Raw genomic sequence first — 12,177 nt, forward strand, 5'->3', positions numbered from 1 at the left:
GTAAATAAATAATTTTTCTATATAATAAGATAGTCACAGAAATACAATGTCCCATTAAGTAATTTTTTCTTTTACCTTTCAGAGTGGAATGTACTTTATGTAACTTACAGAAAAAGATCCTGTTAGTCCTTTGTTATTCACATGATTAAAACAGACGCCAAGGACATATGAAAAAGCAAACTGTGTGATTGCTAAAATGAAAAAGTGTAACAGTGAATGTATACTGTTAAAATGCTATTTTTTTGGGAGAATAAAAACAACAGGAAGTCTTTTTAAATAGTGTAGTTAGTTTTGAATGCTGAAGCAACATTCCTATTGGCTAAATTACTCTATTTTGCCATTCCATGGAAGCAGAGGTGTCTCTATTCATACACACTGCAGACTGGAGAGAACACAGTACATGATGAACAGATAGCACAATTTCAATTTTCTGTCTCTTCATGGCATCTTCAGTGAGCTGAGCATAGCTGTGAATAAAAGAGCAAAGATGGTATTTTCTTGTTTCTTGCTTTTAATTTTCATTTTACCTGGTATTTTCAAGGTTTTAAATTATTTCATTCCTGGAATCTACTTTCTTTAACAGTTCAGACTTGCTATATGTAAGGATTTCAATAATATAGCCAAAAATGTGAATTTTTTTTTGTTTGTTTCTTACTGTTTTTAAATAGGAACAAAAGCTTGTATGGATGTTCTGCCTTTGATTTACAGGCTATCATTGTTTATAAATCAGTGAAAATGAGTCAAATGCTCTTTAATCAAGATAAATGGTTTGCCTTTTTTTAATTAAACACCTCCCAAGCAGATAAAAAAATGTTTTTCATACCACTGAAAAGCTAAAAAAAATACCTTTTTATTTGATGGCAAAGCTTCCAAGTCAGTGTTTCTTAGTTTGCTCTATAAATGTTTCTCACATTCTGTCCCATAAAAGTCTCCTTTCCTATCCCACCTCCCTTAAAATTCAGCCTGTGATTTAAGCCTGTGACTCCCAAGTCCATAGAGACTCAATGACAGATTTTAAGCCTGCTTTTGTAGCAGTTACATTGCACTAGAAACAGAGGCAGACCTCTTCAAGCATGATTTGTGTGAGACACGTTAGAGTGGGCCAGTTTTCATGAAGCAGAGTATCCATGGTTTTAAAATCCAGACTATGAAGAATAATACCTTGGGTGTTAAAAAAAAAAAGAAGATATAAAAGCCCAAATTAGTTGCAGAAGCAAATGCCAACAGGTTTCTAGTCAGTACAGAAAGGGATATTTACAGGTCTTCATTGGAGTAGAAAGCACTAGTGAAAGGTAGTTTTAGACATTATTCTACATATTAATACATTTTAAAGTGATGAGTTTGCTGGTATTTGTTTCATTTTGCTCTGAGCTATCCTCAAAGCTTCAGAGACCATAAGAGATTAACAACATGTTTAATCTTTCAAAAAGATGTATATTTCAGTTTTGTCTCAGAAAAGGTAGGCCACATAGTGAAATGGATGAAAGTTCATCAACAATTTTCCAGGTGACCAGTGCAATTCATAAACAATTTTGCCCCTTAAATAAAAAAATATTACTTGATTTAATCATGTTGTTAGAAACATTAATTGCCCCTTACTGGAATGCTCTTTAAAAATCTTGAAATTTTTACTAAAATTTCTTCCATTCTCTGAAGATGATGCAATGTAAAACCTTCCACCTTTATAAGTAATATCTTCCATGTTTTTAGTGAGGTTCATGTCTTCATATCCAGAATGTGGATCTGTCTTTTTTTTCACGCTTGCTAATACCAGTCATTTTGGAAGGGGCAGATTAGCAGCTTCATACACAGGAAGCAGGACTGCAAAAACTTGTCAGGCCTTGGTGGCTGTTTGCTTTCTCCTCTCCCTTTTTCATGTATTGTTCAAATCAGACTCAACATCTCCCCCAAGGTCAACCATATAATCACATTTCTCCAGTCAAATCCCTCCTCAAGAGCTATTTCTATTGCAAAAAGTGAGTCAGCAAAATTTCCTTTATTTAAATACCTCAGAAACAGTCACTCATTTTTCATGAAATTGTGGCCAAAGGATGAGTTTCTCATCATACTTGCTCTGGAAACTTTAGACAGAAAGTGAAAGGAGGGCTATTATTAGTTGTTCCCTGAAATTTTATTTTCAAACTCAGCTGTTATAGAAGGGTTTGAGTAAGAACACAAGCTACAGAACCAGAGCCGACCCTCGTAAGAATTCAAGGTGAACTGATAAAGTGAACCTGCCTCAGTCATGGCTCTCTCTAGGCACTGTTTTTGATAGTTCTACCATATGAACTTCTACACCTGTATAAACAACTTTCACAAAAATGGGTAACACCGAAGGTGAAAAGGCCACGTTGGTTATAACAGTTCAAAATGCCTCACAGAGCTTTATAAGGTTCATTCATTCATCCATCCTGAGGCAACCACGCAAATGCTTCCTTACTGCCAACGCTAAGATGTTTCTCCAAAGACAGGCTGGAGATGATAATAGAAGATACTACTTTGGATCATTAAAAAATTATTGCCAAAAAATTAGGTCTGCAGGGCATGTTCAACTAAGGTGCACCGATTTTTTTTCGTGTGAACAACCCATTGCAAAAAGAGACACTCGTATCAGGGGGAGATCAAACTGCCCGGGAGCCGCCTGCAAGCGCGGGGCATTCAGGCCAAGGTCAGGGAGGTTCTGCTGAGGCCCAGGGCCACCAGCCGCAAGCCGGGGCTCCGACCGCCATCCCAGGCACAGACTACGCTCCCGGGGCGGGCTCTGCTGCCGGCTCCCGGCCCGGGCCGAGGCGCTGGGGCCCGGGGCGGTGCGGACCCGCCACGACCGGGCCGTGACGCCGCTCGCTCCCCGGACTCCCGCGGTACTTGGGGCGGGATCGCCCACCGAGTGTCCGGGCCGAGCCCGGCGGTGCCGTCCGGTCGCGCCACGCTCGGTGCCGGCCCCGAGGGCTCTCACGCCGCGCCGCGGGGAGGTGGCGGGGGCTCGGCGGGGCGGGGGGAGGCGGTGCCAGGCGGGCGGGGCCCGGGCTCGGCGGGGCTGTTGGCAGTAGCGGTGGCCGTGGCCGGGACTGGGCGAGTTGGAGCCAGCAGCGGCGGCGGTACAGCTGCGGCGGCAGCATGGCTTCGTCGCTGGGGAAGAACGAGCTGCTCTTCGCCGACTGGATGGCAGCGCTGCCGGGCAGCCTCCACAGCACCCCGCTCACCAACCTGGCCATCCCCGGTGGGTGCTCCCGGCTGCCCGCCCCGCGGCTGCCCTGCGCCGGGAACGTGAAGCTCTCGGCGCGGTTCAGCGCTCCACGCTCTGGGGAGGCGGCGCGCCCCGGCCGTGCTGCCGCGGGGCTCCGCGGAGATCCCTTACCGCGCTGCCGCGGGGCTCCGTGCCCGTCCCTCGCCGCGCTGCCTTGCACTGCCTGTGGGAGTGGGTGGGAGCCAGCGGGGCAGGTGCGGGCAGAGGCGCCGGCGGGACGCGGCTCCGGCGGCCCCGCGCTGTGAGCGGCTGTGGGGCGGCGGGTGCGGAGTGCGCGGCTGTACCTGGTGTCGGGGAGGGAAGGGAGCCTGTTCCTGTACCGCCGGACTGGCGTAGCAGCCCAAGGACCTAAATGCCACATACTGCCCCTTTCCCTGTAAACTTGTGCGGCGAGGTCGGTCGGAGCGGGGACGGACGCAGGGCTGCGGCTGCGGGAGGGGAGGCAGGCTGCGGCACTGTGCGGCTTCGTGTCATGTCGCTGTCAGAAAACGCTCGATCTCAACACAATTCTAAATAAGATGAGGGATGGCAGGTGATGGTATTTAGACTACGAACTCTTTCCTGTCCTTCCTCAGTTTTGTGTTTTGTTTTTTTTTTTTTTTTGGTAAGATTTTAAGTATGGTTGTAGACTTAGGCAAAATACATATTAGAATGCAAACCAGTAATTGTTTCAGATGATCTCTGTTTGAAGGAGCACCTCAAGGTTTTGCAAGACCTCTTTACCAGCATCCTTCCTCTCTAAGGTGTCTAACCAGAATGAGGTTTCAGAGATGTTGAAGCTCTAATGTCTTTTAAGCTTCTTGTGAGAAATATTCACTTCTTGCAAGTTTCGTGTAGTAGGTGCTCGTGTTACACCAGTTGTTATAGTACTAAAGATACTTTAGTACAATGTAATAGGAGCTGATATTTGTGATGATGTGTTTTCTGTAGTGTCATTTAGACGCAGGTGTGCCCTTCTAGAATTAAATGTCTCTTAGTTTCTTATGGTTTACACAAGCTATATCTAGTATTTTACTTACTACACTGAGTGTTGCTGTTGGTTGAATATATCCTGTATAAAATTGTGTCCCTCCAAGGCATAGGAACCCAGCATCTGCAATTGTTCCACCAAATTCTGTTGGAGCTGTAAAAATCTTCCAGTGTAATAACTTTTCATTAACCCACAAACTGTGGAATGCTCTTATGGAATATTGGCATGATGAGAAATTATTCTCTTTGGGATGCATGGTGGTTTTTCCAGTTAGATGTATTGTTTTAGAGACTTTTTCCTGGTTTGAGGAGAAATTATGAAACTTAACTTGCTTCCAGATGCAAAAAATTGTCTTTGTTATGCATCACCATTAAGTGACTTCCTTTACCGAAGGAAGCATCATGAGGCTGTTACTGGTACATCTATCTCACCAACATCTCTCTGTTACTTTCTTACTGTCCACAATTTTTTGAAGTGGACGTTTCTCAGAGCTTTCTCAGTAATAATACAAGCTTTCACACCTTGTTTAAATTAAAAACAAACAAACCAACCAATTTACGGTGGGCTGTGCTGGTTAATCCCAATATAGCATTTAACAGTGAGCAAGTTCTGCAGGCTGTAAGTGCAGAGACCGAGCCCTTACATTGGCAGAACTATTTTGTTCATGCAACAGCAATGCACACAGACTTGCTTTTTGTGAAATTAGCAGAAAAACTTACATGATTTGAGTGGCGTAGCATTAAGACCTTTGAAATTTGTCCTTCTGTTAGTGTAAATTGACATAGACTTTTTATCTGCCTGTCTCACTTTTAAAATGCCAGGTTTGGCAAATAGAGTCTTATGCGGAGGGTAACAATATAGTTCATGTGAATTTGTCAACTAGGGCGTATGGCACGCAGACTATAGGTATCAGTGTAGTTTAAGCATTATCTTTTAACAGGAGATTTATTATTATATTCAACATACAGTGTGGACATGCACAATAGTGAGGAAAAGGGATAACACGGGATTGGTTTCATCCTTTAAGAAGAGATAACCTTTTGAACATTCTTAATATTTATATGAAAGTTTTCTCCCATATGTCTACAACTGAGCATTAATAACATGTGCATAGTAGCTGTTAGCATGTAACTAGTATTCAAGTAGTTAATGCAAGGAATGTGTGTAATCCAAAACTTCATGTGTCAAGGTAGCGTTAACTTGTGAATTTTTCACTGTTTTTGAAGTTAGTGTCGTATTCATAGCATTTTATTTACATTGTCTTTTTTTTCCCCATACCAAAAGAAGTTAACAGTACATTTTTTTTTCTGTTTTTTCCAGCAGGATTTAAACTTCCCTTGTGCAGTAGGAATACTGATTTTGACCTTATTTCAGCTGGATGAAATTCAGTTCTGGAGCCAGAGTCCAACAATGCTAATGTTGAAGAAAACAAACTATTAGCTTGAAAATGTTAGAATGAATTTTCCATTACAAAGGGTGTTCCTCTGTATTACGGGGGAAGTGTTGTTTTACAAATCATCAGTACATTTCTCATTGTCTAGAAGGAGTGCTTGGAACTGAGGTGATACACTCAGTTGTCTTTGCACAGACATGCTTGTATTATTTTAGCTGTTGCAAAGAGAAGCACAAGTCCCATGATACTCTGTCATGGTTGTATTTAAACTATATTGTTGAAGGAATTTTCTGTTCATAATATGTTTAAAAATTGTGCTCATACTCTTTTGTTGTTCAGTTCCTAAGCTTATGCAGGTACAAATTTATACTATTTACCACCCCTTATACATTTGTAAATAACAAATCTGTGCTGGATTTTTCTCATATTTCAGTAAGTTCTTCTACTCATTCCATTCTCCACAGTTCAAGCTGGGTCCTTTTGTTTTTCCAACTGCAGGAACCCTCTAGATGAGACAGAAATCTCTAATATAGCTTGTGCCAGCTTTGTCCATCAAAACCTTTTCTATTTTAATTTCTTCCACATATGAGGATGATGCATTTTCTATGAGGTTTTTGTCTTTGTTTGAGTTGACTATGTCTGTGTTCTCTTATGCTGCAAGTGGCAGATTTTCCTCAAGTGAAAATGGTAGCAAATAACAGTATACAATCTTTGGAAATAAAATGATCTGTTAGTTTCCAGAAAATGCCACACAAATTTAATCTTCTATTGCTATGACAATTAGAATAATGAAAGGATATATTCTTAGGACTTTGGGTCAAGGTGTACATCTTCTACTGCTTGCAGCCTGCCTCTTGTGTTAAAGGATCTGCCTGGCTGAACTCTCAACAGTTTGTCTAAGAAAAAGGTGGAGGACTGTGGATTCTGGTCTTTGGGGGAAGGGTGTCTTTCAGTAGCTGATAAAATGTGGTTTTGTCAGTGCCTGTTCTTCTTTGACCAGGATAAGAAATAGGTTTTTGGAGGCATTGCATGTTTATAGGACTGAAATCTTCATGCTCCCAAGGTGAGGCTGAAAAGTGAGGTATGGAGAGTCTGTGTATTCTGCTGTGTCAATGCACCTTCCTTAATCTGAGCTGATCATATCAGTTACATGCAGTGCAGTAAATAGACATCAGTAGGCAGCATTTCCTTATGAATTGTTCCACTTACTGATCAATAAACTTTCTCACTGACAGTCTTTAAATATGTGTCTAGTTTAATATCAGAGTCTTTGTATGAATAATTTGTGCAATCATTGTTGCGTTTTCCCCTGATGCTAATATTCCAAGACTCTGACAAGTCCACAACAATAATTTATGACTGAAAAGAGTATTTTCTTCCATAAGTAACTCATCCCTCCACCAAAACTTTTACTAACCCAAGATTCTGCCATATGAGCAGTCATGATGCATGCTAGGGCCATGTCTGTAAAGTGTAAAATCTTCTGAATGAATTTAAGACCCAGAATTTCCCTTGAGTGCATAACTTTTTGGAGTTGTGATTATTCATGCTTTTGTTTCTGATTTCCTTATGCAGATGAAACCTCTGACCTCAGCATATATTCTTGTTGCTCGAAAATGCAACGTGAACAATACAATTCTCGTGAAAAGTATTTTCCCAGGACCTCTTTGGCTTCTGTTGTTTTTCAGATGGGATTTTAAATTTTTTTTATTTTGACATATAACTTTCTTTGTCCATCAATTGGAAAGCAATCGCTAGACACAGCAGAGCTAGCTTGGCTCACCTCAAATAAGAAGCAAGTTGTCAGGTGGAATTTTTTAGTACTACCCATCTTTAGAAAAAGGCTCAGAGACTTGAAATTTCTATTTCCCACTATCATCATACTTTGTAAAAAAAGAGCAAGACCTCACAGGGAGTTATTTCACAAAGAAGAGGATGTGTGGTAGTGTCAAATGGCAAAGATGTATTAGGATATTGAAGATGGTTGGGGGAGACTTGGGAGAAGAAAGTGCAACTGGAATATTTTGGCCTTTTTTGTGAACAATAGCACTGCTGTGTTAACAGGTTCTGTTTCAAATATTTTAACTTCCATTGCAATAGCTTGTAAATGTTCAAGTGATATTTTGTTTCTTGGATAGACATTCCCCATTCTCATCCCCTTGGGGAAATTCTTTCACCTTAAAAAAGTCTAGAACTTCTTCCTTTTAGTTATGTAGACACGCAGCATTTTCACTGTTTAAATGTTATTAGGAAACTCTTTAATTGTGATCTTGAATAGCCAATGATTTGGATTTGACTTAAGAGTGAAGGGTGATTGTCTTTGACATGTGGGATCTGTTTCAGCCTTTTCTGTCTGCTCCCGGTCAGCAGAATACCTCTGCTTCACTTGCCTGGGTCCAATTCTTTACAAAATTAGCTTTGCCTAGAGCTCTAAACTGATGATGCAGGTCAACTTATAAATAAAACTATAATGCAAGTTGCCCATTAGCTTTTGACATGTATATGTACCTCGAAGATTTCTTTCTTTTCTGCTGTGCCTTGCAGTCAATTTTCAGTGATTTTCTAGCAGAAGTAAGTACCTTATGCTTTCTTTTTTTCTGATCAGAAAATGAGCAAATATCCCTACAACTATTCTTTAGGATAGCTCTTTTTTAATTTGTTGATGATCTTTTTAAATCAATCACTTTTATCCACAAAACAGTTTCTCACTGGCCTTGCACATGCTAATGTGTCATTTCCAATTGTTTCAGAAATATTTCTGTGTGATACAGTTTCCTGTGGCATTCGCCATTAATTTCTCCTGCTGTGACATGTTTCTAGCACACACAAAATAAAGCTGTTTGTTTACTCACACTGCCGTAAAAATCAAACAGTTCGAACCCTTCGGTTACTTGCCCATCTGCTACCAGAGGTAATTCGAAACTGCCTTTGCTTGGTTTCCCAACAGGGGCTGTTTATTAATCCAGCCATCTCTGTCCACCGTGTCTCCTGCAGCTCAGTTCCAGCAGAACTGCCTTCTCCAACCTGCCTTGCATCCTGCCTTCGTGGCAGGTGTGGCAGAGGGAACAGCTTTGTTGCCATCTGGAATTATTTCTGTCTTTCCAACTCAATGAACTGCTGGGGTTTTTAATCTCTTGTCTGAAAATTTCTTGACTGTTCTGTGTATCCAAACTGCCCTTACCTTCTGACAGTCTTTAACTTTGTGTTTGGTGTGTGTTTTATGTTTGGTAATTTCCTATGGTTCTTACTATACTGCAATTTGAACTCTTGTCTTTCATGCAAAATGGATTTTCCTTTGAAGATGCTCAACTGTGACACGTTCTCAACTGTGTAAGTATTTTAAAATGCAGATCCTAGGTAGACAGAGTTTTGCAGACTGTAACTTTAAACTCCCTAAGAGTGCTGTGCAATCTCTTCTACTGTTCTGTATAGAAATAATAATTAAAATGCACACTACTTTTTAGAAATTAATTGTATACAATTTATATAGCATTCAAATATAATTATATAATTTATTTATATAGCATTCAAATATAATGTATATAATTTAAATAGCATTCAGATTTAGTAGACAGATTTCTGTTTAACTGTTCTGCTCTTCAAAGAGCAGCCAGTTCCAGGGAGAATAACTTTCATTCCCATCTTATCCTTTCTTCAAAGTAGTTTGAAATTATAGGTGCTTAATTTGTGAACAGATCTCCTTGTGCAATCCCTACAGTATAGCCCTTGGGACACTGCAAAAAATATAATTGGGAAGAAATGTGGTTCAAAATCTGAAGGTTTGGATTTTAATCTAAATTTTTGCAGAGTTGAATGGTTTTTCATTTGACCTACTGTAGCAAACCTTGGTTTAATCTTTTCCATTACTTTGAACAGCTATATAGTGTCAGCTAATAATGATACATAAAGGCTGAAATATATAATTTCATTTTAGAAAGTCCAGGTTTCTATTTTTCTGTCTATTTTAACACCATCCTGGTTTTCACCATAATCTAATTTAAAACAAATTGCTAAAACAGTTTTCAGATGCTTTGCAATTTTTTGAAATGGTGTCTCAGTATTAAAAAAAGTTAGTCTTTGGCTCATCCAATCTCTTACCTGGTCAGCTCACATACCTATGCTTAAATATTTAGTGTTTCAACTATGAAAATAAAATGTAGAATACTTTTAAAAGATAGAGGATGTAAAGAAGAAACAGATTTCCTTTGTTTTGGTTCCAGGCTTTGCTCCCTTCTGTGTTTTTTCCTTAGGGTGTTTCAGATGATTGGAGATACATGGCATGTGCTGCTGCCATTAAGGCAAACACCTATCTATGAAGTCTACTGCATTATGAATTTTGCTTGTAATTTAAAAAAGCCAGGATAAAGGCCAGTGAACTAATCTAGTCTTTAATAAATAACCATTTTTTTAACAGAACAAACTCCAGTGAGATGAATAGTATACTTCATGCTTTACATTGTTGTCATGCTGTCGTCCATAGTAGTTTTGTGTTTGAATAGAATTTTTTTTTAAATCCGATTAAACACTTGGCTTTTCTTTATACATTGGCAGCTTGGTTTTATAATTATGAAAGGTTTCTAAACTCGGATTTAAGTGAGAGTAAGAAAAATGTAGAAAAGGTGAGTTACATGTAGTGCTGTGCAATCAAATTGATGCTTTAGAGCCTCAAAGGTTATTAGTTTCTTAGCTTTGCTAAATCCTGCTCTAATCTCAAGGATACTGACGCTGGCCTTGCTCTTAGGAGGAGAGCTGGGTTTGGAAGTCTGCTCAGTGGGTTATGGAAAATTTCACTGACCCCTAGGCTGCACTTTGGAAGTAAAGGTGTTTTGTTTTATACTGCAAAGCTCACAAAAGCTTTTGGTGGAGTGCTGCTTTCCATCCATTGTGCGTGCTACCCAAAAGTTGCTTTGTCAATGGGGAAGTTTGAGCAGGTGCTCATTCTAGGTGCTAGCGCAGGAATCCCAAGAGATTTGCTGTTTTAGGTTTAGTCTTCTTTCTTTCTGTTGAAACTCTCAGATTTTGCGAGACTGTTCTAATTGTGTAGATCGTGTTCACGAGTACTGTGTCAGGAGCCATGCAAGCTGGGGTAGTGGTGTCTTGTATTTCATGTGTGAGGATGATTTTCATGTAGTCCTATCATGTGATCAAAAAATGGGAGACACTTGGATGGGTTCCCTGAGACTTGAAGTGCCTGCATCTCCAAAGGGGCTCATCTGTGTGTGGTGGGCAGATCAGGAGATCACTTTGAAGCTGCTGCAGGAGGCAGTTGCCAGTTACTTTTTCCATTGCTGGAAAGCAGTGAAGATTGTGTTGGCACTCTGCATGGCACAACGGTAGGAGTAATTCATTCACTGGGGCAAACAGGCTGGATGAAGCTCGTTTTGGACAGAAATTCCCAGTTAACATAAGCCACGAAAAGGGAAGGATATTAATTGGAAGAGGTAAAGATCTAGCTTGGGCACTGAGTAGCAGATGCTGTCTTTGTCTGTATTCATCTGCATCCTCATTGCACAAAAAAAAAAATCACTTTTAAGGGGTTGCATCAGTATTTTTTTTTTTTTTTTCATATAGATTGATATATATCTGGTATATATTTTTGTATGTTTAAATTCAGGACACTTAGACCATGTGAATCCAAACCTGGAATTGTCTATTTTGGACCATGTATGTGTGTTAGTTTGTTTGGTTTGTTTTGTTTTTAATGCTTTAACTTTTCCTCTACCTTGTACAGTTATCTCACCATTTCCATGATTGAAGTGAATCTTTGCCAGTGGTATGGAAATACTCAGTTTTGATGAACTGTAATCTGCAAAGCGTTGCTCAGTTTGAGTTCTGCCTTCCTCTGCTTCTGGTGCAAAATTGGCAGCTGTTCTTCTTTCAAATAGGAGAGATCACCTCAAAACAGGTGCTGTCCATGACGGGAATGGGGAACACATGTCTAGACATGCTCAAGGCTTATCTAGGAGTGCAGGCTCTTGCTGTGAGCAGGAGCTGGACTCCTGCCGTTAGCCAAGTGTTATTTAGTGTGTGTGCCGAGTGAGTGTTTTGAGAAACACTTTATAAGTTGACAATACATAAGGAGAAAACAAGCCAGCTTCAGTAATTTTTGGATCTATAATAGGGGAAACAAGCCAAGGGACACTGTGAATGACATGAACTGCACATGAATGCTGTTGCTTCTGGTGTGCATGAGGCAGGATTTCCTTTAGAAATCACAGTGTGGAATATGGAGAAAACTGGGATTTCTAAGACGAATTTTAATGAACTGGCCAGCAATGCTTCAGACTCTCGTTGAAAACAGTGTACAAACCAATAAAACTAACACTGACTTCTTTGAGAGCTTAAGATGATGCTGTTTTTCTGGTGCCACAGAGAGATGGTTGGCTTTTGTGCCATTATGTATTTGGCCCTGTCACCTCATCCTGCTCTATGGGGGTCAGAACAAGCCACTGTAAGGCTGAGTGATCTGGTCCATGTTGGGATTTCAGTTCCTAGCTGCTTATTAATATTCTTTGTACACCACAGAATTCTTACTGTTTCCTTTGAGGCCACATCCTTCATGAAACC

General features: G+C 40.3%; 1 protein-coding gene across 1 annotated transcript in view; it reads left to right on the plus strand.

Moving 5' to 3' along the window:
• Positions 1–3,016: 3,016 nt before the first annotated feature.
• PLCXD3 (phosphatidylinositol specific phospholipase C X domain containing 3) overlaps positions 3,017–12,177 on the plus strand; it is a 79,775-nt gene continuing 70,614 nt past the window's right edge. The window contains exon 1 of the mRNA XM_054652627.2: positions 3,017–3,220. Coding sequence (XP_054508602.1) covers positions 3,118–3,220 — 103 coding nt within the window. The 5' untranslated portion in view covers positions 3,017–3,117. The remainder of the gene's footprint in view (positions 3,221–12,177) is intronic.

This window comes from Agelaius phoeniceus, chromosome Z, assembly GCF_051311805.1.
Source record: "Agelaius phoeniceus isolate bAgePho1 chromosome Z, bAgePho1.hap1, whole genome shotgun sequence".
Lineage (NCBI taxonomy): Eukaryota > Metazoa > Chordata > Aves > Passeriformes > Icteridae > Agelaius > Agelaius phoeniceus.